The sequence below is a fragment of the Scyliorhinus canicula genome, chromosome 17 (assembly GCF_902713615.1).
Source record: "Scyliorhinus canicula chromosome 17, sScyCan1.1, whole genome shotgun sequence".
Taxonomy (NCBI): Eukaryota; Metazoa; Chordata; class Chondrichthyes; order Carcharhiniformes; family Scyliorhinidae; genus Scyliorhinus; species Scyliorhinus canicula.
Window position 1 is genome coordinate 74853384 of NC_052162.1, and position 27302 is coordinate 74880685.

The following is a 27302-nucleotide window of genomic DNA, read 5'->3' on the forward strand; positions in this document are numbered from 1 at the left end:
GGGTCCGCGGCCGCGCATACGCACGGCAGCAGCCGCGCTGTGCAACAAGGCGCCGGCCGTGCGCGGACCCGGCCTGCCAAATAGTGCCCCCTCTTTGACAGGCTCGCGATTTCCGTAACATCCCCCAAAAGTGCCCCAGCTCCTGCCAATGTTCCCTCTGCCTGCAGATCGGCCCTCCCCAGACTGTGGTGGTGCTGGATTGAGTCCGCAGCCGCCACGACGGGTTCTCGACAAGTAATACCATGAGAAGGCCACGCCATCGGGAACTCGCCCGGTCAGGGGCGGAGCATCGGGGAGAGGGCTTCGGGCTACATCCTGAGGCTGCCGATACGGCATGTGGCGGTACTCCTGGAGTATGCCGCTTCGAAGGGTGTGGGGAACAGTGAATGAGGCGCTGCCCCCGATATCGGCCCAAACTTTGATTCTCCGGCCGATCGGCGAGCGCGATTTCAACGTCGCTGGCCGGAGAATCCCACCCCCTGTTTCTCAGGCTCCTGCCATGCCCTCATGATCTCCCCTTTCTGTTACAGGCAAATGCAGGAAGCTGCCGAGGGGGTCCATGAGCCAGGTCCTTGAGTCCAGCCCGTGAAGGGCACAGAAGAGCAATTGTCCAACACCATCATTTCTAACTGCTAACAGTGCCTACTCACACCCTCCAGGAGTGCAAAGACACACACTTCGGTGGGATCGGGGACACAATCTGGTGAGCACACCACAGAATCTGATGCACAGTGGGTGGAGACAGATCAATCCAGATTGCTCAGAGGCCAGGGTTCTGCTGAGTTCCAGCCAGATGAGGAGCTTCTGGACTGAGTCATACCTCAGTTTCTGGAACTGTAAGAAGAAGCTTAGTGCGCATGTTTGTTGACCAAAACCCCAACACAACCTCCCCACACCACATGACTGAGTGGCGACAACATTGGCCACTCGACTTCATCCTGAACTCTCATCCCTTGCGTAGCCATTGTCCTTAACCTGCACCCCGAGTCCTTGTTGTTTGCGTATATCATGAGCTTCACTTGTCAATTTCTTCTTGAACATAAAGCAAAGGATTAGTAGCACACCCTTTGGTCTGTGTCCATGGCCACATTTCTAAGTGGATCATCAAGCTTGCCCAGTAGCCCAATAGTTCTGCAGCACCATAGCACTCTGCATTTGGAAGTCTGCATGTGGGAAATTTAATGTTGGGCAGCAATCATTTGAACTCCCAGAAATTAATGCTGATTGAGTGGTCACTGTTGCTTCACTAACCTAACTCCAAGCATGTCAATTGAGCGCAAGCTGAACAATCTCAGTTGTGAAAAGCCGACCCAACCACCCACCACCCCCCTGGTCGTTTGGTTGCGTGCAACGTTCAGTCTATTCTGTCATGACACCCACCAGCTCCTCCCCCTCACTCCCACTTGCACTGTTGCCCATGCCCCACATCACAAACCAACCACCAAGAAGCTGCTGTGGTGAATTGCTTGTAACCCTCCCTTGAATCCGTGGAGCTATTTCCTTGCATTGGGATCCCCATGAGCGCTGCCCTAAGTTGTGTGCACTCATCTCCAAATTCCCTCAAAGTTCAGGTCTCCAGGTGCTTGCCGTTCAAAAGCAGTCGTAAATCAAGACGTTGTAGGATTTAAGTTTGACATGCGGAGGGGGGGCGTGATCCTGGGCCAAGACCATGACAATGAGAGGCAAATATATTAAAACTAAGCTTCTGATATTCAACGGCAGGAAAGGCAGCCCACCATTGACATTGGGAAAAATCACTTCCTGGATTTACGTCGCCAGTCTTGTCACAAGATTTTCCAATCTCACCACTGAGCATGCCCAGCTTGGTTGGACATGGAAAATCCTGACCACGGATAAGATTTTCCCAATAGCCAATGGGACGAGGACTAGGGCCCTTTCTATGCAGCAAGTGGTAATAACCACACAGCCCCCGAGGGTGGTGGAAGTGGAAATAATTAACAATTTCAAAAGAAAATTTGTTGGGCACTTGTAAAAAGTAAACATGCAGGGCCACATGAATTGAGAAGGGGAGTGGGCCTGACTGAACTGTTACCCAGGGAGCAAGCATTTACCTGACAACCAAATGGCTTGTTCCTGTCCTGTATATGACTCTATGGCTAATGCCTTGAAATTACAATGTGGGATGTTCATGTTTGAACACCTAACCCAGAACTTAAACAAGATCTGTGGTTGCCACAACAAAAATAGCACTAAGATAAACTTCGGACAAAGGCACGTTCACGTGGTGATATTTCACGGTATAATTTCAGTGTCCAAATTATTGGTGATTCTGAAACTTTTCTGAAGTATTGCAATAATGCGCAAAGATTTACGTGATTGCTGCACCGCAGCAGTTTCCGTACAATCTGCTCATGCTCAAATGATGCTCGACATAGTGGTGAAGTTTTCAAAGTTTAAGTGTAATGAGTAATAAAACTTTCAGGCAAAGGGAGTTATACCTGCCAATTCCTGGATTATGTGTCTTCCATTAAAAACAAAAATGCTAAAAAGCTCGTAGCCCCACCTACAGCTGCTGGCATTAAAAGCATGAATTTCTGCTACACTGCAGCATTGACACTTTCAGGGACTGCTGAAGCAAGCAGTCTGTTCCTTATGTTGAGTGTAAATTCTATTAGTTGGAACTATGGATCTTAAAAGTATCTTCTGCATGGACTGCACAGGATCAGTGCTTCAGGTAATTGTTTCTGTTTTTCCTTTTGACTAGTCTGCTGATTCATCCCTTTCTGTCCACTTTGAGAAGTGTAAGAACAGTGCGTTCAGAAAGCCTGTTACAAAGAGACAGCCATATCACCAATTTTTTTTACTTGCAATCATCCACACTTGAAAGCTTTGTTTCACTGTATTTCCTCCACAACATATCATTTTATTCAGTGCATTTCACAAAGACAAACGGGCTCTATTGATGTTGTGTAAAACTGAGCTATTGCCACCTTAATATTTTACATCTCAAATGTCTGGACTCTGGAGGAGGTAGTTTAGAAAAGGATAAGGAATAAGTTTACACATAACATATCTGTTATTTAAAGCATTGAAGTCTGTGTTTTGCTTTTTATCCATCATAAAACTGAATCAATGTTATTGAAGTACTTGTCAATGTAGAATTTGGTCAAGTTCAGTAAAATTATAGCAACTGGCTAGGATGATTATCCCTATCATTGGATGAGATACCTTAGAATGAAATGAAATCTGCATATATTCTGTAAGATATGGGTTGTTGATTCCTCCTAACTGCATCACTGGTGCGCAACATTTTTTGTACAACAAAATGTGTGGGGGGAAAGAAGAGGTCCAGAATTGGTGTCTAGAATCAAAATTGAAGCAGTTAACTAACATTGTATAAACAAACATTCTTATCTGGCAACATAGGGTCTATATGACCAGCAGGCAGTGGGAGGTTTTGCTCAGTGACTGTGGACATTTCTGCACAGTTATTAATAGTTTCCTGCCCCTTAACTGCTAGATTATACCAAATATTAATTTTGACGCACAAAGTGACAAAGTGTTTTTAGCGTTTTACTTTATTTGTCATCTTTCATGTTAAATTGATATTTGTTTTACTGAGAGTTCTACACTGTAAATATTTACTTCACATTATTAATGTGCAATGAAACCTTGTTGTAACACATTCCTCTGCCAAAATAAATTTACCTGCAAGCGTTCCTGCCATGAATCTTTGCTAGTTATAATATATAAAAACAAGACAATCAGGAAACACTCAGCGGGTTAGGCAGCAGCTGTATTTTTCTCACGCTGCACTATTTATAAAGTTAATTCGCAGCTATTAAGTCTTTGAAAATTATTTCCACCGGCCATTTGAAATAAACTGCGATTAATCATTCAAATGAATTACGGCCAAAGTTTGCCATCTTATCTCCAGGTAGCAGTAAAATAAAATGTTGTAGGAGTAAGGGTAAAGCGCATTTCTATCCAAAGCCTTTAATTTTCTCGGCTATCAGAGCCTGGGCAATCAAGGGAGTGATTTGTAGTTCACTTAAAATCACTCCTAAAACTTCTGTGGCAGCTCAGCTGTTTGGAGTGGAGCCAAACAGACCTGAAGAGTCCCAATCTCAACTGCCAATCTTTTTGATGTAGCCCTTTTCAGTGCTAGATTTTTTTTAAAAAAACAAGCTGTGAACTGATGCATTTGCCTCTCACACCCTCTGGGCTGAGTAAGCAAACTGTCCAATTCCTCTTACGGACAGGATTTAGGGTGAAAATTAAACAGAACGGAACCTCAGCAGGTTTGAGACCCAACAGATAATGGTTGCCGATGATCATGCGTGTCTCTCATCACCGGCACCCACAATATAGTGGGGCAGCATGATGGCACAGTGGTTAGTACTGCAGTCTCAGAGCACCAGGGACCCGGGTTCAATTCCGGCCTCGGGTGACTGTCTGCGTGGAGTTTGTACGTTCTCCCTGTGTCTGCGTGGGTTTCCTCTGGGTGCTTCGGTTTCCTTCCACAGTCCAAAGATGGGCAGGTTAGATGGATTGGCCATGATAAATTGTCCCTCAGTGCCCAGACATTAGGTGGGGTTATGGGGTTACAGGAATAGGGGAGTGGGCCCAGGTAGGGTGCTCTTTCAGAGGGTCAGTGTGGACTCAATGGGTCAAATGGCCTCCTTCTGCACTGTAGGGATTCTATGATTCTGTGAATGTCAAGGCTGAACATCTGTGGAGCTAAAGCCCAGTGTGATGTCCTTCAGATGAGGTCCCTTTCTGCTCCTGCTCCAACTTGGTCTCTTCTCATGTTCAAGAGAGAGGCTGGAAAATGTAGCGGAAAAGCAAATTACTTTCAAATCCTTAATCATGCTTCAGTGTTTATATTCTTCTCCATGACCCTTTGGTTGGTGAGTAAAATATATATCCTCGTGAGAATCATGATCTTTGTTTCAAACAAGGAAACAAGATTGCTGAAGCAAAAACAGAAAATACTGTAAATACTCAGCAGGTCAGGCAGCATCTGTGGAGCGAGAATTACAGTTAACGCTCCAGGTCAATGGATTTTCATCAGACCTTATTCTGGTATATTCCCAGCCCAGGATTTTCCACGACCTTTGAGAACGGGGTCAGAGGAGGGTAGGCTGGCAAATTAACATTGAAACCCGTCGCTTTTCTGTGAAGGGTGGCATGGTAGCACAGTGGTAGCACTGTTGCTTCACAGTGCCAGGGAGCCGGGTTCAATTCCCGGCTTGGGTCACTGACTGTGCGGAGTCTGCACTTCGCCCCGTGTCTGCGTGGGTTTCCACCAGGTGCTCTGGTTTTCCCCCAAAAGTCGCGAAAGACGTGCTTGTTAGGTTAATTGAGCATTCTGAATTCTCCCTCAGTGTAACAGAACAGGCGCCAGAGTGTGGGGACTAGGGGATTTTCACAGTAACCATTGCAGTGTTCACATAAGCCGACTTGTGACACTAATAAAGATTATTATTAACATTCCAGTTTCCCAATGGAAAGAAAATTGGCCGAAACCAATTTGAGTCACATACTTGTTTAATTGAGGGTCTCTTCCCTCTTTTGTTTTACCAGTGGTGGGTGGTCACTGTGCCATGTCAGGAGACTGCTAAGTGAACACTAGTGGTGAAAGGGCAAAGAATGGTGGGTCCCTCCTTTTAGGAGACTCATTTGCCCACAAAGCACTCTCCACCCACCCTCACCCCCAGCAAAAATGACCACAATGCAGCAGTGGCAATGTCTGCACTCAGCGAGCCCTCACTGGGGCCTACTTGACTGGTCCCAGCACCCCCAGACCCTACTTACTTTGTTGCGAGGGTGCATGATCAGTAATATGTGCTCTTTCATTCAGGTACAGCCCCAGCAGTGACCACTGCTCACAGTGATGGACCAGCAGTTCTTGAGAGCAGGCCGCCACACGTATTTGGCTGCTGCTCATAAATTACAGTCCCAGATCCTGATGCCATGAAGCAGAGTTACCCCTCAATTTCAGCCACGATGACAAGACCCAGGCTGCTTCGGAATAACCCTGGCCCTGGTGTGTGCGCTGGCTTTTTTTCTCCAATTTTAGAATGCTGGGTATTTGTTTATTTAGTCGTGACAAGGGGAAATGTTAATTTATTCAGCTTTTCACTGGATAATTTTAGTCAATTGGATTTTGTTCGTCAACCAGAAATCCTATCATATTTTATTTTACCTCGCTAAAGTGCATGAACACCCCAGTGAACTATTCATATCAGAGGGTGGAAATTGGCAAAAATTAAACAAAGCATGTTTTCACAGAAGCAGCACACGGGCCTGCATTCAGCCCAACTCGTCCACAATGGTGTTTATGTTCCACGTGAGCTCCAACACATCCTTAAAATAATTTATTTATTCTAATTCACTGACATGGATATTAACAGATTGTAAATTCAATCTATAGAGGCAGTGTGCTGGAACGCGTGTAATCAATGGGATTTGAAATCAAAGGGTAACATTCAAATCCGGTTTTAACCATTATGTGCATCATCTATCCTTTGTAATTTGTATTAATAATGACATTTCATTTACTGGCGAGTTCTGACCTTTCTCATACTTACAAGGACTTACATCAATTTCCAAAATGTTGAGATTTGTAATTTTCCAGAAGCAGAAAAGAAACTCTCAGTCTCACATGGGTAATTTGCTTCTTGCGCAACAGAAATGATCCCAGCAGAAAACACAGTCAAGTGAGAATTTAGTGCTCAAAATAATTGAGTTATCAGGTAATTCAAATGGACTGACTTTGATTTAAGAGGAGTAGACTATTTACCAGTCAGCTCTTCAAAGTGCCCTGAACGGAGCATGGCTGAGCTACTTAATCATGTTAATAAGCAGAGTATAAGAGACTGTGGAAGAGCCCGAGATGGTAGTTGGCTGCCTGAGGGTTCATGGTCAAATATAACCTACAGTTCCCAATAGCTTTCTCCTGTCCTTAACATAATTGTGAGCCAGATAGTGTCGAGATTACAGAAAAATCCAACTTCACAGGTATTCTTCCAAAACCTTTAGCATCTAGATTATTAAATTAGCTTCAGTGTTGAACGGTAACAGCTCAGTGATTGGCAACATGGTAGCACAGTGGTTAGCACAGCACCAGGGACTTGGGTTTGATTCCCGTCTGAGGTCACTGTCTATGTTGGGTCTGCACGTTCTCCCCATCGCTGCATGCTTGTTAGGTGAATTGGACATTCTGAATTCTCCCTCAGTGAACACGAACAGGCATCATAGTGTGGCTAGTGACTAGGGGATTTTCATAGTAACTTCATTGCAGTATGCCAACTTGTGATACTAATAAATATTATTATTAGATTATTATGAGTTAAATTCCACCGAGTCATTTTCCTTTCCTTTCATAAATTGTTGGACTTTAGCCTGGTGTTGTAAGATTTCTTTCTATGCCCACCCCATTCCAACGCCGGCATCTCCACATCATTTTCCTTTCCGCCAGTGGAAACTAGTGCAATGTTTTTTGAAAGATTCTTATCAAAGACTTGATAAGCAACAGAATATTTTCAAAATGGTATAACCACCAATTTGTCTCCCTTTTTGTTGACGCAGATGGTGGTTAGATTTTTTTATCTTTACCACCTGGACATTAGACATCAACTAGGTGGAATTCGATGGAACCCCCCACCCAGCAGAACACATTGGTTTTCACGCTGATTCTATTACATGAAAGGAAAATCAGAGGGGTACCATTGATGACAAACAACCTTGCCACCAGAGTTATTCTTGCAGTCTGCATCTGGATCAGGCTTAAAACCCTGGGTTATGCTTGACATATGGTCAGTAGAGGTAAAAACCTATCTTCAGCATAGAAAACTTCTATTTCCTGTTTCCCGTCAGCTTTTACGCTCTTTTCCACTGCCGTTTGCTGTTGAAAATAGCAAAACGAAATTTTGCCCCAAATTTCTATTTGCCAAAGTGTGCCAGTGCTATCACTAGCTCCGAAAAGGCTTTGGGTTTTATGAATAGATTGGCAACTGGCCAAGAATGGATACTGTTGATCACATTTAAAGATGTACCATTCATAATGTTTTCTGTTAACAAATATACAACCAAGTTACTGTTGACCGATGTGGTAAAATAAATAATCGGAGCTGAAACATCATAAACAAACTTTTTACAAGACCCTCGTGCACTCAGAAAATTTTGTGCAAGTCATGGGTTGTCCAGTTAATAACAAGTCCAGTTGTTCAAAGCAGGAAAAAAAACCTGCATTGTACCAAAGAAACAAACAATATTGCAAATTCTCTGTTCAGCGGTGAAGTGGCTGTGCTTACTGTTTACCTGAAAGCTGCCCATAAGGACTTTTCAATCTCCAGAGGTTGTATTTCTCCCTCCTTGATCTTAGTTTGAATCTGGTGTCAAGTCAAGGGGGTCTCCAGGCAACCAACAATAGAGATGTCATCAAGCGGGAGAAGTTGCCAATCATGTCAAAATATTCTCACTGAGAGCAAAGAAAGATGTATCCTCCGTTTGTCTTGAATATTGTCCATTTTTTAAAATAATTTTGCAAGGAGTAAAATAAATAATCGGAGCTGAGTATCATAAACAAGCTTTTTTTAAAAAAATAATTATTTTAAAAATATGGGGAACTTTGTTCATCAAAATGAAGAGATCCACAAGTATAACATTGATTCCAAGGTTAGAGAGATCTATCAGCAATAATTATGAATTCAGCTTACCATTAAAAACCCAGTTATAACTCAATCAACAAGGCATTACTTTTTTAAGGCCTTTTACAATGAGACTAATGCATAAAAGGGCAAGTTCTTGTCAGATCAGTGATTTCTAATTAATTGTAGTCTGAGAGACTTCAGCAGCACACCCTCCAGAGAAGCTTAGAATCACTAACAGCGACCTCTGGATTTCTGCATTTAAGTGGATGAGTGCAGAGCTGAAAAGTCACTGATTGTTTCAGAGGAGTAACGATTACAAACACAGACAGTTCCACCAGCCAGTTGCCAGTGTAAAATCAGGGCTATTGTGCTTTAATGCAAGTTGCCAACAGAGCTTGGTAATAATTGTATCTGATTGTGTTAAAGGAGACAGTTCAAAGGGAAGATGAATGACAGCTAACTTCTCTCTCTCTCTCTCTCTCTATCTCTCTCTCTCTCTTCCTTGTATTCCTTGAATCATTCATGAGAGCATTAATGTCAAAGCAATGAATCATTGGACAAGACACAAATATCGGCAAAGCTGTACATCCAGTCATTTACAGTTTGGGAAATGTTGGTCCGTGAACCTATTTTCTTGAAGAAGAGCCAAAAATGACTTTTTGTGCTAACACTGTGCACAATTGAAGCAGTGACAGATTGTATGCATCGCTAAGGCCTGTGTCTTCAAACAATTTTTAAATGGTTACCGAGCATTTTTGCTGTGAAAACAGTACAGGCACACCTGTTGGAATTAGGCCAAAAAGAAATTAAGCTGAAAACTGAATCGATGGGTTAAGGTTTTTACTCATTCCACAATGTTCCTTTAAGTCTCATCCTGCAAATTCATTTGGGCATCGGTCAAACGTTTCAGAGCCCTTGAACTGTTCATGGTACTGTGCAGATTCAATTCCCCAGCACAGTAAACAGAGGAAATTGAAATGACAACATTCATGATGTGCTACTTTTTTTCAATCTTCTCCGTGTTTATGAGGAACTAAGATAAAAATCCAGCAATTACATGTTGAATATCGTAAGAAGTCTTACACCACCAGGTTAAAGTCCAACATGTTTGTTTCAAACACTAGTTTTCGGAGCACTGCTCCATCCTCAGGTGAGCAGTGCTCCGAAAGCTAGTGTATGAAACAAGCATGTTGGACTTTAACCTGGTGTTGTAGGACTTCTTACTGTGCTCACCCCAGTCCAACGCCGGCATCTCCGCATCATGTTGAATATCAGCACTGTAGATGATAGGTAAGCAAAGCAACTTGCATTTAAATGGAGCCTTTTAAGTAGAAAATCATTCCAAGGCTTTTTACAGAGACACGATCAGACAAATGGAGAGTGAGCCAAAAGGAGGGTTAAGTAGAAATGTCCTAAAACACAGCGTTTCATTATACGGGCCACCAGCAGGTGTGAAAAAAGGTGAGTGGATCAGTAAAATAGGGCGCTGTGCCATCAGCAGCGCATCCAGCACCAGCCCGCCCATTGCTACCCCGACACAATTCTACGAGCCATGGGAAACACTTCAGGCGGAAAGTCCGCCCGCTCAAACTTAATGGGCGATGGAAGAGACGCCACCAAATGTACAGCCTGGAAGTTTGACTTTGCGCACTGCTGGCCAGAGAAAGGGAGTGCCTCCCTTCTGGGTCCCCCGTGTCAATCAGAGGTTGCCCCCAGTAATTTTCCCTTCCCATGACCACACTTCCCCTGCCCTGTCCAATAAGACTTCTCCACCACCACACCCTGTTGCCAGGGCATGCAAGCCCAAGGTCCCAAACTTACTGGGAGATTTGGGTCCATCGCAGAATGCCTTCTCCTTGGTAGTACTGGCAGTGACCACTGCTCCGGGTAGTGCTACTGGTACTACAGTGACTGTCAGCTCACTGAGATGGGATTGGACTTGAAGGAACATTATGAAATGAGTAAAAACCTGGAGAGTGATGGGAGTCAGAATTCATAATCATTAAAGGCCCTTCATTCAATGGTTCCAGTGAATAGGAGATGGACTCGTCACCAACATTGGGCCTGTGGAGTCTGATTCCAGTTTTAGGGTTTTTACGGGGTGGCTAAAACAAAAAGAGGATGTTGGTGAGGCAGAGAGATCTAATTTTCACAATTCCATGGTTTCCATGGTAGAATAACGGCAGGTGGGCAGAATTCCCAATTGACAATTCAGGGCGATTGAAGATTGATTCAAAATTCCTCTCTGCCTGAAGACTCCAGGGTAATTTCAATTACATATCAACTCGTAGATAGAGAAAATGCACCTTCGCATGACTTGTGACAAAACCGATGCATTGGCTGCTGACTCTTTTTGCTCCTTTAATGAAAGATAGTTTGCCACTTGCAAAAATAAATGAAGATTGCCTGACAAATATTTCAAGCTTTAATGATTTTCTTTGCAGCACACAATAGGAGCCCTCCCGCAGGTGACTCCAAAAGCAATGAATCAGAAAGGTAGCCGGAAGATCAGGGTTACACTGACAGATTGAACGGGAATGTTCAGCAAACTAGCTGCATTGTGAACAGTGTAGATGGAAACATACAATTTTGAAGGAATATTAATAGACTGTAAATAGGCAGAACTGTGATGAATAGATTTCAATGTAGGTGAATGTCAGATCATCCACTTTGGATCTGTTCAAATGATGTAAAACTGGAAATGGTGGATGTCTAAAGAGATTTGAGGATCATGGAAATGCCACGAACACGTAAAGCAAATAATCAAAAGGATTAATGAAATTCTGCCCTTTATATCTAAGAGGACTAGAATACAACTGGATCGAAGTCATGCTTCAGCTGTACAAAACACTGGTTAGATCACGCCTGGAGTGCTGTGAACAGTTCGGGTCAGCACACCTTCAGAATGATATATTGGCCTTGAAGGCCACGCGCTGTTTATTTCCTCAAATAATACCTGGACTCCCTCCAAGAATTAAATTTCGAGGAGAGGTTGCACAAACAAAGACTGTCCTCATAGAATTTAAAAGGTGAGGGGGGAATTTGATTGATGTTTTCAAGACATTATGGGAAATAGGTAGAACAGATAAAGAGATACAGCGCTGGATCTCCGTTTGAGAGACTAAATGCTGCTGCAGGAGTTGAATCTCAAGAACCTCACACTCCCGCTATGCACGCCAGTCAGGAGAAATTCAGGTCAAGCAAACGGACTAGCACGCTGCCCACTTGCAGACAAGCAATTCAGGCCCCCCTTGTGCCTGACTAACTGGAACACTTTTAAGTCCCCACGGACTGTCATTCCAGACAAGAAAATGGCTGCATCCACACCCACTCTGGCGTTCCAGGTGTCGGAGATCGACAGAATGCTGGATGCCACTAAGGAGAGGATGGACAACCTTTTCCCCAGGCTGGGGCATGTGTTGTTCTCTGCCTTGCTTTAACCAGATGGCTTTGATGTGTAGTGTTGATCAGAGAACAACGAGTTTTGTAAACCGACATAACTATTTATTAAACACTACTAATTGGATTCGGCGTTTATCCCCAAGGAACATACAGTTGATTAATCACACATAAACTATACTGACTATACTCATTTTCATCTACCTCACAAACAGATTAAACTGCTCTCTTGCTCTCTCCTAGCCAGCTCCTACTCCTACCACTTACTCCAACCTTCTGTCCCACAAGGCTTAGCATCATCCTTTATATACTGCTAGGATTAGCTCCCTCTAGTGGCTGTCTGTATACATGTCATTAACCCTTACATTACCTTCATGTATGATAATACCACATCCCCCCTTTTTTCTAAAGAAAAGTTATTATCCTTTAAGATACTTTTCTTACATCCTTGTAGCATGCACTATTAATCAGATGTGCAGTGTCAATTAATAAATAACCTACTAACCCCCAATCTTTATAAGTCCTATCTTTAAGACAATTGGAGACCTTTAATGAAAAATACAGCAAAATCATGGCCTTGTCATTAGAAATGTTCGAGGAGCGGCTAACATTTTTAAAAAAACTGTTCAGTCTTTTTACAGTTCACAACCTTCAGTAAGCACTCAATCTTCACTGTGGTAATGGTCACATTAGTAAGTTCGCAGACGACACAAAAATTGGTGGAGTAGCGGATAGTGAAGAGGAGTGTCAGAGGATACAGCAGGATATAAACTGTTTGGATTCTTGGGCGGAGAAATTACAGATGGAGTTCAATCCAGACAAGTGTGAGGTAATGCACTTTGGAAGGTCAAATGCATGTAGGAATTACACAATAAATGGTAAAACTCTTGTGAGTACTGACAGAAGAGAGATCTGGTCATGCATGTCCACCAATCACTGAAAGTTGCAATGCATGCGGATAAGGTGATGAAGAAAGCATACGGCATGCTGGTCTTCATCGGTCGGGGCATTGAATATAAAAATTGGCAAGTCATGTTGCAGCTGTACAGGACCTTAATGAGACCTCATTTTGAAAACTGTGTACAATTCTGGTTGCCACACTACCAGCAGGATGTGGATGCTTTGGAGAGGGTACAGAAGTGGTTTACTAGGATCTAGGATGTTGTCTGATATGGAGGGCATTAGCTATGAGGAGAGGTTAGATAAACTCGGTCTGTTCTCACTGGAACGACGGAGGTTGAGAGGCGAACTGATAGAGGTCTACAAGATTATGAGTTGCATGGACAGAGTGGATAGTCAGATGCTCTTTCCAAGGATAAGAGAGTCAAGTGCAAGGGACATAGGTTTAAAGTGCGTAGGGAAAACTTTAGAACTGATGTGCGAGACAAGTTTTTTACACAGAGGGTGGTAATTACATGGAACACTCTGCATGGGCAGGTGGTGGGAACATCGAGACTAATATAGGAATAGGGTGGAATGGAAGGATACGGCTCAGTAAGTGCATATGCTTTTAGTTTAGGCAGGTGCAATGGTCATCGCAATTTGGAGGACCGAAGGGCCTGTTCCTGTGTTGTAGTGTTCTTTGTTCTTTATCATCAACAAATCATCAGTCTAATCAGTCAAATGTTCGAATGGTTGAACCATGTTCGTCGTCTGATTCGGTCTGTTTCTGTGCTTGTGATGTTGCATTCGTGTTTCCTGTGCTTTCAAAACCTGTTTGGTCTCTGGATTGACAGCAAGAATCACCACAACCCGACCATTGGAATGTTGTTTCCCAAACAACATCCTGTTCTTCCTGACATTGGTGCCATTATTCTTGAACTTGGCCTTGTCAACACATGCATGTTTCTGTTCTACCTTGAATGGTAGTTGTGTTGCATACACTGTGCTGCTGTCCCTTGTCTGATCGGCAAGCATAACTGCCAGTTCCAACACTTTGTTACCATGCAAGTGACATGTATCATCGGGTTGTCCAGTGGTATCACAGTCGTACCTCCAAGTAATTTCTGTGGTACCCGAACCAGTCTCGGTGCGCTTAGGAGCAGTTCCTTGATGCCTTATCGGTTCAAATTCAACTCGTCTACCATCCGTGTCCTTACGATTCTCTGATGTACCATCAAGCTCTGTAACATCAGTTCCTGTTGGATGTTCAAATGTATGCTCAAACTCTTTGTGCTCCAGATCTGGAACCAACTTGTCCAAGAAGTCTTCTTCTCCTTGTTGGCTGTTCTTCATTGCGGTGCTCTCTAGCGACCTGATCACTGTTGCACGTCTATCATCAGCCTTTGTACAGTCTAGCTGAGATCTTTCAGTCTCACTTTTATCCTGTACAACTTGAATGCTACTAGCGGTCGCTACTTCACTAGTTGCAAACAACCTGTCTTGACCTTCCTTTTGATTTTGATTTGATTTATTATTGTCACATGTAATAGTATACAGTGAAAAATGTTGTTTCTTACATGTAATACAGACAACGGATACCGTACATAGAGAAAGAAGGAGTGACTGGTCCTCTTCACATTGCTCATCGTCCGATTTTTCATCGGTGTCTCTGCTGTAGCCTACAGCGGTTGGACATTCCCAGTCTTCTTCTGCCGGCTCATTAAATAAACGTGATAGACTTTCCTAGTTTTCTTCCTCTTGATCCGTCAACGTATCTGTCGCATATACGCTCCGGACCAGATCCAACGCTGTATAAACTTGCACACCTACTATCGATATCGGCTCATCGTTGACCATCTCAAAGTTGAGAGGAATTTCCATTCCTCCATGTCTCACCATCAGACACCATGCACCTTCCGTGACGACCGTGCTCCCATTGTATTCCAACAGTCAACACCTAGACTTCCCTATGGTCGGCGTCTCATTTGCTTGCAGCAATATCTTCCACAAAATCATATTCGCGTCTGCACCTGTATCAATCCTAAATAGTGTTGCTATGCCATTCAGATTGAGATCTACAGTTAATTTCTGACTCATCTTTTGTTGGAGAGGCTCACCTGAGATTCCTCACCCTTGGAGCAACCTCAGTGACTGTCGCTATGAGAAAGGGTCCGCTTCTCCGAACTGCTCGTGTTCACTGTATTTGATTCAGTTTTCAATCTCTGCTTCTTCTCTCTGGACACTTCTAACTATCCTGTGGTCAGTGTAAGACTTCCTTCATCTGTGTCCTGGAACAACCTGAGGAAAATGGCACTGTGCTGCAAAGTGATCTAACCTTCTGCAGTTCCTGCGCTGTGCCCAGCGGCGGACATTTTTTTCGTATCTGGGCAGTTCTACAGCGTGTGCAAGTCATGATGCTCGTGACATCTTCGTCAAAATGGCATTCTGCTGATGCGCGCTGTTTGCGGTGCTGTGACCACGTTTCCAGTCTTTGCGTCCTTTTCAGTCGCTTCAAATTTGGCAATTTCGGTTGATCACTAGCCTTGCATATATTAATCGCCACTTGAAACTATATCAACGGTTTTCTAAACATTTTTTCACGCAGACGCTCATTTTGTATTCCAAACACTACTTGATCTTGAATCGTGGAATCAAATGCGGAGGCAAAATTACATGATTGCTCTCTCAATTTTTTTTTTTTATAAATTTAGATTACCCAATTATTTTTTCCAATTAAGGGGCAATTTAGCGTGGCCAATCCACCTACGCTGCACATTTTTGGGTTGTGGGGACGAAACCCATGCAGACACGGGGAGAATGTGAAAACTCCACATGGACAGTGACCCAGAGCCGGGATCGAACCTGGGACCTCAGCGCCGTGAGGCAGTTGTGCTAACCACTAGGCCACCGTGCTGCCCTCGCTCTCTCAATTTTAACGCCGTAATTAATGCACCTACCGACTCCCCACTATATTGCAGCCATTTCCTGAACATTTACCGTTCATACATTTCGTTTCCTTGGGATTTGCAGTGCAAGGCAAATTTTTGCAAAACCACACTGCACTTCGACCTGCGAGAGAATAGACATGTGGTCAGTGGGCAGGATGGGTCAGTCAATAAGGTACCAACAACTCACGTATGACAGGTCCTCCGGGTGGGGCCTGGTGGTTTCTCACCTCTGCGGCGTCCGCTAGCCTCCGTGTTGGTGCCCACCCTGTCCTAGGCCACACCAGTCACCTTTAGGGCCTGCTCATCAAATGTGGTAACGATTTTGATGTCTGGCACAACTCCACCAGTCTGGGGCCTCTCCCGGCGATTATGGAAGAGCATGTCTTGAGGAGATACAGAGAGCGCATGTTAGCCCCAGCATGGTTCACAGTAGTTGAGAGGGGTCGGTGTGAAGTGAGTGTTGGGGGGGTTGAAGTGGGACGGGTTTGGATGAAAGGCTGTGGAAGTTTCAAGAGGAAGGGAGGGTGGAAGGAGAGTTGAGTGTTGCATGGACAGTTGGGGGTTAGATGCTCCCATGGGGGTGGTCTTGAAAGGGTGGGGAATTGGTGTCTACTCACTTATGCTGCCCAGTGTAGATGATTTTCAGCACGAGGCAAGTCCTCCTGCCCCATGGCGGACGCTCCTGGCACCTCGGGGAAACAGGACATTCCTCCTAGCCTCCATAGCATCTAGCAGGCTCCCCAGGTCAGCGTCCTCAAATCTTAGGGCTGGTCTCCTCGGCGCCATTGTTGCAAGCTGCCTGGGGTTGGCTGAGCAAGTGCTTGTTAGCGGGGTGCTGGCGAGTGCGGTGCCGGCGAATCAGCTGACGAGCCTTTATTTGCGGCGAGACGTCCATGAGGCCCCATTAAGTGGACCAATTAATATTGAATCGCGTTGGCGGCCTTGCTGGGCTGAGCACAGGGAAGATTGCAGCAATTCCTGCTCGCTATAACACTTTGGATTGGATTGGATTGGATTTGTTTATTGTCAAGTTACCGAGGTACAGTGAAAAGTATTTTTCTGCAAGCAGCTCAACAGATCATTCAGTACATGGAAGAAAAGGGAATTAAACAAAATGCAAGAAAATACATGAGAATACATAATCGGGCAACACAAGATATACAATGTAACTACATAAGCATTGGCATCGGTTGAAGCATACAGGGTGTAGTGTTAATGAGGTCAGTCAATAAGAGGGTCATTTAGGAGTCTGGTGACAGTGGGGAAGAAGCTGTTTTTGAGTCTGAAACCTTTGAAAACTTTGAAAGCTTTCCGGATATTCGCGCCGTAAGTGTTCATGCAAGGCTTGAATTGGAGATGTTCCCTGGTCCCATTGGTGGTGCCAGTCCCGGATCCTTTTAGGACATGCTGATGGGCTAGCAGTCTCGCCATGTGAAACTAGCGCAATCCCAAATGACGCCACCATCAGATTCGCTGGGGCCGGAATTGGCCCCGGAGCTTGACAAGCTGGAGCTGGATACAAGCACTTCACTTCCCACACACACTCATTCCAGCCAGGAAGATAGCACCGAGGAGAACGCCCCCTGAAGTTTGTGGATGCGGAGCTGCTGGATGCTATGGGAGAAGAGGCAGGACAGCCTTTTCCCCAGGGTGGGCAGGAGGCGACCACCCGTAGGTGAGACACCACCTCTGTGCCCTTAGCATCACCCCCATCCCACAACCCCCCCCCCCCCCCTCACCCCGCCTCTTATGACCCCACCAGGAGGATGGGTAGGCAGTGCTGTGTGAGGATGGGCAATCCTCCAAGGCCAGCCAGGGTGCGCCACTACTTCTGTACCCCTGACATCACGCCCATCCTATGCGCCACACTGGGGAGGGGGTTGGCATTTCCTGCATCGGTCTAGGACTTCCGGACAGGCATAATTATCCACGACCGCAGCAGATAACCCTTGTCGCCCAAGAGCCAACCCCTCATCGGTGAGTACGTCAGGCCATATGCGTTGTGGATACTGCCTGGATATCGGGCATGGACATGCATGACATGCAGAGGGTGGTCACACATCACCTGTACATTCATGTGTTTAAGCCCTTCCTATTCATGAAGGGAACCCCGTCATATGCCAATTCCTGTACGGGGGTCATATATCCCGTCTATCACTCCCTGGACTTGGTGCATGCCAGCGATGGAGATGAATTTTGCTGCCCAGCCATCCTGATGGGCTCAGTCCACATTGATGTTTGTGTAGTCCGCTGCCCGGTAGTATCGGGCATCAGTGAAGGCGCAGATGCACCTGTGTATGGGCGTCTGTGAGATCCCAAACATACCCCTGTTCGGCCAGTGGCAAAATTGTTCAGGGCGACTGTCACCTTGACCGTCACTCGGAGAAGGTGTCCTCCTCCATACCCCTGTTGTTCCAGGTGCGCCATCGTCTGGCACAGGTGTCGCATAGTCTCTGGTTAGCTGGTCTTTGGCGACACGTACAATGCAGCAGGTCCTCAAACGATATATGTTCCCTGGTGCAACGCCTCCTTCCCCACGTCTTCCCCTCATTCCCCTGTCCCCACGGCCTGCTGGATGGCTGGCTTTCCAGCCTCACCAGCTGGTCCTTGTTCCTCTCGGACAGGCTCCTGTTGTGCAGGATCCTCCCCAAGCAGCACCCCTGCCTGGAGCCTCAGTGCATCTGCATTAGCTTCTGCAGCCAGGCAGAGGGCAACCATTCCTGGCTGTACGCCAAAATTTATTCTCGACAGGGGGAAAAGGCAGAAATGTTACCTTGCTGAGTACTCTCGTACCCACCCAGGTCCCGGTCGAAAGATGGCCATGGATTGCACTGTAGCTCCAGCCTCTGCATGTCCTCTCCATCCACCCCCCCCCCGCCCACCCCGCCAGGCCCACCCCCACCCCTCGGCCACTCCCCCGACACTATGCCTTCGACACCACACTGGCATCGGGAGGCCTCTAACCCCATCACTCATCCCTATTGGCAGGGGTACCGGTGGCCAACGCAACCCATGGCAGCGATATGCTCTGCAACCCAAATGGGGTCTATTGTGGGTGTCCTCCTTGGGTTGGCCGTGTGATAGCCCACCAGCAGGGTGACACCGGGTTGTAGGGTGGGGAGGGATCACTGTGTGCCATCAACCGCTTCCATGCTTGGTGACATGCTTGTGGGCAGGGCTCAAGGATGTGGCTGGTCCAGGGGGGGGGGGGGGGGGGGGGGGGGGGGGGGGTGTGAGCCTCTGTTGGGTTGTTGGGATTGTGCCAGATGATGGCGGGGCCTCTGTCTGAACCTCCCTCCGGCTCCCTCCGTCTGAAACTCTGACCCATGGCGTAGCCCAGGGATGAAAGAGCGCCCCGCGTGAGGAGGAAGTGGTGGGCCCTTTGTGGTCCCACCCGCAGAAACCTGTTAGCGATAGGCTGTGTAGCTGACCTGACCTGTTTACCCCAGTGAGGTTTAATGTGGGTCTCCTTACTGGGTGGGACTTGTGTTAATCTGCCAGAAAGGTGGAAATTGGTTGTGTGGTAGAGGCTGTCATTATGTGCAGCCATTTGTCTCCATACTAAGATCCTTGTGTGGCGGGCAGGACCAACAAATGGGGGTGAGCGAGGCATGTGTGCGTTTGCTGGCAGCTTAGCTGTCATGTTATGTGGAGCCTGGGCTTAACACACAGGTTGTGAAGGAGTTCGTCAGGTTCCCTGCCCAGGGGCAGGATGGATGGGATCAGGGACGCGGTAGGAAGACAGGGCTTAGAGGCACCTCATGCTCCTCAGGGGTGGGCTAGCTGATAGTGTCATTGGTAAGGCTTTTACTCTGAGAGGGACTGTGTGCCAGGGAGGATTCCAGCCACTATGGTGCATGTGTCTTTTGTTTGAGGTGAGCTCTGCTAATCCCTTACTCCCTCTGTTGTGGTGCTACATTGCAGAGGAGTGTCTTGAGGAATGCCACACCTGGTGAGCTGGCAATTGAGCATGACCACATCCATCCCCTTGATGATACCGCTGGGGGATGGGGTTTTGGGAGGGGTGGGTTGGGTTGGGATTCACATGACCAGGAACCCTCAGAACATATGCAGGGTACCGTCAAATGACAGCGGTCTCAGCAGACAGGAGTCTATAAGTTTCAGTTAGAGGGTGGGTTTAAAATGATATAGGTCACACATATAGGTTGAGAGGTGGCAGATTTAGAACTGAGATGAGGAGGAACTAATTCTTGTAGCGGCGGGAGAATTTGTGGAACTCACTGCCCCATAGTGCGGTGGAATCGGAGTCATTAAATAGCTTCAAGAAGGAGGTAGATATATTTCTGATTTTAAAGACGGGTTAAAGGGATACGGGAAACAGATGGGGAGGTGGATTTGAGACCAGGAAGAGATCAACCATGATCTGATTGAATGGCGGAGTAGACTTGAGGGGCTGAATTGCCTACTTCTGCTCCTAATTCCTATGTTCCTATGAAATAATACAGCAATGGGAGTCTCAGCCAGGGCAACCTGGTCCCGAAGGTGACATCCAAGTGAGCGCACTTGCTCCAATTTATCCCCTACTACTCCCTAAGGGCCAGGCATACACCCCCCGGCAAACCCAAAAAGATTGGAGTCTTCTTACCTCTTTACTCCCCCTGAACGGCCATGTCACCTGGGACCCGCTCATAAAGACTTGCAGCCGGCGGGAAACCAGAGTATCAGAATGGCATCGGCACTGGGCACCGATCTCATTTTTAGTCCGCCGCTCGATTTTCCGCCCAAACGGGAGTCCCTCTGCCGGCGTGGGGCAGCGGAGAATACACCCTTAAATATTTCTGCTCATCGGAGAGTTTAAAACTAAGAGATTAGATCCAGAACTTTCAGGAATAAAATGGGAAAACATTTTGACGCACAAAGGGTGGTAAAGATCTGGAATTCTGTCCTACAAAAGGCAATTGATATTCATTTAAATCGGAAATTGATAGGTTTTGTTCAACAAATGTATATGGAGCTAAGTCATGGATCAGCGATGATCTCATTAGATGGTGCAACAGACAAAAGAGGCTAAATGCCCTCTGCAAACCCATTCAAGTGCCACTTATGGACCTTATCATGCTGCTGCTGTTGGTATTTAACCAGTGATGAGAGAGGTCCGCACCAAAGCTAACATTTTCCAGTCGCTCCCACTGAAGGGACCTTCCAGTCCCAACGATGGAGAACCTCCACCGCGGGTGCATGAAACAGGAAACTCCATTGACTGTATCGGGAGCAGAAGATCCCTCCCCGGCCAATGGTGCTCCACTGGCGTGAAACAGAAGGTGGGGGTTACGGAGAATCCAGCCCTCAAACCCAGCCCATCAGTTCTCACTACATGGAGTAATGTAGTGGGTGAGTGGAGGATTACCTCCTTAATGGACTCCTGTTCCCATCAGAGGGCCAGCTCATTTCAGTCCCACCCAGTCCAGTTTCTTTCTCCTTCTCCCTTCCCGACCTGTCCACCTCAGTCCCATCCATGTCGAGGAGACCGCATCTTGAGCAGCCAATGCAATGTAATAAATGGAACAAAATGCATGTAAATTGCTGTTTTGGGCCTTGGATGGTAGGACTAATGAGTTGTGATAGAAGATCATCAGCCCAAAATGCTAAATTTGCTCCTTACTCCACACATGCTGTCAGACTAAATGATATTTCCAGCATTTTGAAATTGTATTTCAGATTTGAATCATCTGTAGTATTTTGCTTTTGTGTTCAGCTGCAGGTGTTAAAAGCGGGGTATGGGATGCAAGGGAGCATAGATCATACGCATCTCTGTACCTCACAACTGTTAGTTTTTTAATCGAAAAAAATGACATACAAATTGACATGTGGAGTTTCAACAGACTGATTGACCATCACCCTCTTAAAGGTTACCTCAGCAATCACTGCCACTCATCCAACTGCCTTGACCACTCAATTCACAGAGGCACCGTTCAAAAGGGTCCCAATTCCTCACGTTTCCTCAGAGGTAGTCATACCTCTTCTCATCATTCCAGTTGATACTTGTACTTTTTTCCTAATCTCCACTCAATTCAGGCTGGCATTCCTCATCTCCTCTGTATTCTGTTACCACCCTACCCTCTTCGACCTAGCACTATTCACTCCCTTCCAGTTCAAACAAGAATTATGCTCCCCTCATAGAATCTGCAGAATCCCGACAGTGCAGAAGGAGGATGACGGTGCTAAGATCTACAGCAGGAGCTGCAATTCTGATTGTTGGTAACTGCAAGGGAAGACTGATTAAAGCAGTTTCAAACCATTACAGATGGAGCACACTTCAGGTAGTACTCAAGTGGAGGTTGGGGTGGGGGTGGAGGGGGGTGCAAGAGGCCTATCACGGTCAACTAAATTAGCATCAGTCCATAAGTTGCCAATACTGCCTCTTCAGAATGGTGCTCCACATTATACACGCTGAGATCTATGGATTAAATTGTCAGGTTTGCCTCTTGCTGAAACCTTCAAGGTGAGAGGTTGCAAAGATCAAAATCATCCCTCACCAGATATTGTTAGCGCATTTGAAACTAATAGCCTTGAGTAATGTTTTACACCATCGAACTCCATGTTAGCCGTTGTTTTTCAGGCAACCAATCATACAGATAACTTGCTTCCCTTGTAAAGTAAGATGTTAAAGTCCAAAAATTGTTATTTTCTTCATATATTTTCCCCAGAGAGGGTTGGACCCCTCATAATGGATTTCTTTAATTGGTTCGCATTCTGTGAAAAGCAAATAATCCATGCTACTATCTGTCAATCTGATTATATTAACATTTCAAATAAATGGTTGCAAAACAACAGTTGTTTCCTGAAGTCAGAGTTCACAACGATTCCACAATCAAACCATTTGCAGTTCTCCATTCTGAATTTTGATGAGGCCTGACAGGTTCCATTTGAATTCTAGCTAAACTGTATTAAACATATGCAGAATTTCTCCCATTTTTCAGTGTTGTCCTCTCAATGAGGTGTTAAATTCTTATTCAATCTGCTCGTCCCTGTGATTCAGAGATATTAGGGATCGCATGATACAATTTAAAGGAGAGAAAAATGTTCTTCTGATGTCTTGGTCAACATTCCTCTCTTAGCTACCACTGCCATTCACCCCATTGCTGTGCGTGCAAAATGGTTATCATATTGAATTTAGTGACAGCTGGAGGAAGTATTTCTTTGACCTTGGAATTCCATGTCATCCTGAGATCCACTAATCTGTATATCATGGGAGGAAAAGTCATGTCTGGAATGGGCATTGTCAAAGGCCTTCAAAGGCTTATTTGCCATCAATTTAAAGGATTTGTCGTCAGGTATTGGGCATTGTTTGGTAGGTCTTATTGAGATATTCATAGTCTTAGGTAATTCAACAGTAAGTATTTATTAACTATTCAAAACTATATGTATAGGTCTAGGTCTAAGCTAGGAGTTGCCGCCATGCTTATTTCCATACACGGATCTGTCCAACACTACACTGACCCTAGGTGTGCATCATGTGTTCTCTGACATCACTCTGTGAATGGTACTGACCTCAGTCTCATTTTAACATTTATGGGCCAGATACTTCTACAACTTCCCCCCAAGTCTTTATTCAGCTTATTTACAAGTTATCCCAGTTTACTCCATCGTTTATATCATTACTGTGACCCGATCTCCCCTCTCACATCGCTGAGTTCATAGGTTCAGGTGGTCTGAAGACCTTACAATCCTTTCATATCTCGTTCCCTCTCCTGTCGGAGAAGTGGTTATTCTGTCACTGGGGGTAAATTTTGTTGCAACAGCGGTTGTTCCGGCATCTGCGTGCCTCTTCATTCTCTTTTTCAATTCTTTGTCATTGAATCACTCTTTGTTGATTCCCCAATTATAGTGATGAATGGTGGTTGGTTTATCCTGCTCTTTACTGTGTAGACAAACTCCGGGCTCATTTCTTCAATGTTTGAATTTCTCTTCTTCCTTCATGCAGCTCTCAGTGATGCACGCTGGGCGGGAAGATGGCTCTTCCTTTTGTGAAAGTGTGACTCTGTAGTAAGCTCAACTTTGCATTAGGCTGTGTGGTGTGCTGTCGTCAATGGACGGCTGCTATTCAGATCCAGCTTCTTTTGTGGCAATGTTGTGCGGCAGGGGATTGTAGCATCTGTTCTGTGGTCACAGGGTTTATTTCTCAAATGGAGCCTGACGTTGAGGCTCTTTTCAGTGCTTGTTTTTCTCATGTACCCGAGGTGTCATGGTAACGAATTAAGTGATTGGCTGGTCTGACCAATAAGTGGACAAACGTGCTCAGCAAAGAGAGAAGACAATTCAGAGCTAAATTACTAGTCAAGCTCTTGGAAACTTGTAGTTCTATATAATTTCGGGCAGTGGTGCCTTGACATCTTTTGTCATTTGGAAAAGATTCGGACTACTCGGCATCTCTGCTCAAGAGAGAAATAGGCTGGTTACTAAATGAAGTACATCAGCTCCAAGGTTTGTTTACCTCCATGTTTTAATGTTTCCAGAATCATGCCTATGCCTGGGGGCCATATTCGTCCAGATATAAGGTGATGTGGCTGTTGGTCATAGTCAGAGACCCCTCAGCCACGGATCTTTGTCCGATAGGACCATAGAACTTACTCCCATGTTCAACTTAAAGATTGTGAGGTGACCATTAACCAAGATGTCCACCTTCCAGAATAAAATTACAGGACGACTTTGACTTCTACAGAGAAACATAGTTGTTAATCCTCTTTGTGTGCTGTCTCGACCTCGTGAATCCACTTGGGATCTTCTGTGCACTCTGATATTTTGGCTTTGCACAGCTTACCGAAGTGTCCATTGAAAGCATTGGGCTGAAACTGCCGGAGATTGATCAAGCTTGTCGGAGGCTTTTACTTGCATGGTCACTGTACTGGTCAGTTCAGGTATTGCTTCCCTTGGTCTGCTGTCTCCCTGGGCTGGATTCTCCGATTATGGGGCTATGTCCCCACGCCAGCGTGGGAACAGTGGCATATCACGCCTGAAAACTGGTGCAAATGGCCACCAATTCCCTGTGTTACTGGGGGCTAGCAGGATGGCAGCGTAGAGCACACGGCTCTAGCTGACGATGTGCCCCAGAGAAGTGTCGAGTCCGTGGCCGCGCATGCGCATGGCGGCAGCCTGCAGCAGCCGCTAGCGGACCTGGCCCACGAAATAGTCCCCTCTTCGGCCGGATCGCATTCCCCAGACTACCCCCCCAACCCCCCCCCCCCCCAACCCCCCCACCCCCCCAACCCCCCACTCCCTCCCCCCCAACCCCCCACAGTGTCCCAAGCGCCAAAAATAATGTTCCCCGCCCCCTCCCACCCACCAACTTGGAAGCCTTCAGCTTCCAAGTCTTTTTTTTGGAACTTTGCTCTGGTGATTTTCTTCTTCTCAAGAAGCCTTTGCTTCTTGAAGTTCATCTGCTCCTTTGATTTTTCCTTCAGATTTCCAGGATTTTAATTTTCTTCTGCAGACTCTGTGAGGTTCTGAGATCCATTTGCCACGGCCATGTCTTCAGGTGTTGGGTGTATTTTAGTTGCTCTTATTCAAGTATTCATAGTCTCATAGTAGTTCAGCAGTAAGTATTTAATACTGATTGGAAACTATAAACATAAGCATAGGTCGAAGCTAGGAGATGTCTCCATGCTCGTTTCTACACATGGGTCCGCAGCCGCCACGCCGTGTTTCCGACGGGCGGGAATATGAGAGACGCACGGCACTGGGAATTTGGTCGGTCAGGGACGGGACATCGGGGGGTCGGGTCTCAGGCAATGTCCTGAGGCCATCAATACTTTGTGCAGCGTACTTCTAGAGTATGCCACACTGGAGCGGGCTGTGCATCGCGAAAGCGGCGCCGCTCCCAATTTGGTCGGCAACTCGGATTCTCTAACTGGTCGCCGAATGTAATACCTCGGTGACCAAGAACCCTGTTTCTGTGCTGTTTATCTAACTGGACGGTGGAGTTTTTATAATACCATGGTTTCCTTTCTCCTCTTCATATGGATCAGTGCAGCAATCCAATTTGCCTGACAATCTGAATGACTTTCTCAAGATCTACCTTTGCTTGATGTGTGCGTTGAACACCACACCAACAACTATTCGATCCCTGATTAGTTCCGATTTCAGATCACCAACTCACAATCCTCAATCATTCTGCGCAGCTCATTAATGAAAGCATCGACAGATTCTAGTGCTGGACATGTTTATTAAATTTAGCCCATTCAAGGATTTTGTTACTTCTGAGATTAAAATAAGCGGCAAATTATTTTAAAACATCATCATATTTTGCAGATGATTCCTATTCTAGCTATTCGATCTCTGGCATCGGGCCTACCCAATAAAGTAGTGTGTCAATTTGTTCAGCCTCTGTACTTTTTTTTTATAACTTTAGAGTATCTAATTATTTTTTCCCAATTAAGGGGCAATTTAGCATGGCTAACCCACCCACCCTGCATATCTTTGGGTCGTGGGGGTGAAACCCAGGCAGACACGGGGAAAATGTACAAATTCCAAATAGACATTGACCCCGAGCCGGGATTGAACCCAGGTCCTCGGCGCCTCGAGACAGCAGTGCTAACCACTCGCTACCCTGCCACCCACGCCTCCGTATTTTTAACGAGGCCTGAAGCAATGATGCATTTAAGAAACCTCTTTCTCCAAATCCTCCAATTTTGTGAATGATCGTGGCCCTGGACAAGCCAAACTTGATCTGAAAGAGTGGATTTCTGATCTGTGGTTTGAAATTTTTAATTGCAGGTTCAGCTTTAAGAGGTTTTGAAAAATCGCAGTACACTTCTTCACAAGGGGTTTCCAGCCCTTGTTGGTCCGCAGTAATAGCGTTCATGATCTTAGCATTTAAATTTTCAACAATGGCTGCCTGGATCAACTGGTTAGCATCTTCTTCACTTTAGTATAATGGTCTCGGGTTTTGGAAGCATCGAATCCCAGTTTTTGCTGAATTTTCAACACTACCTACTCAGTCCCAATGAATTTTTAAAATTAATTATTACTATCTTCTTTGTTCAGGATGACCTTGAGAATTGGGTTTCCCAGACTGTGATTTAAACGGCAACTTCTGACCACTTTGGTATTTAACTTTCATCAGCACTAGTATTATTCAGGCAGGTTAAATGTTTAGGTCACCCATGCTAGGTCTGTTGGCTCTGCAAAATCTGGCTAGTGAAGCTGGATGTCCACGGGAGACAACAGAGTTTTATGCTGCAGTGAGGAATTTCAAACTTGCCTTCAGCTTCCAAGTCTTTTTTTTGGAACTTTGCTCTGGTGATTTCCTTCTTCTCAAGAAGCCTTTGCTTCTTGAGATTCATATGCTTCTTTGATTTTTCCTTCAGTTTTTCAGGATTTAATTTTGTTCCGCAGTCTCTGTGAGGATTTGAGATCCATTTTCCACCTCCATGTCATAAGGTGTTGGGCGTATTTAAGTTGCTCTTATTCAAGTATTCATAGTCTTTGGTAGTTC

The 27302-nt window shown here is 45.6% G+C and overlaps 1 protein-coding gene across 1 annotated transcript in view; it reads left to right on the forward strand.

The window, feature by feature from the left end:
• The first annotated feature begins 2551 nt into the window (after positions 1-2551).
• LOC119952295 (protocadherin-20-like) overlaps positions 2552-27302 on the forward strand; it is a 38935-nt gene continuing 14184 nt past the window's right edge. The window contains exon 1 of the mRNA XM_038775929.1: positions 2552-2695. Within this exon, the coding sequence (XP_038631857.1) occupies positions 2645-2695 (51 nt within the window). The 5' untranslated portion in view covers positions 2552-2644. The remainder of the gene's footprint in view (positions 2696-27302) is intronic.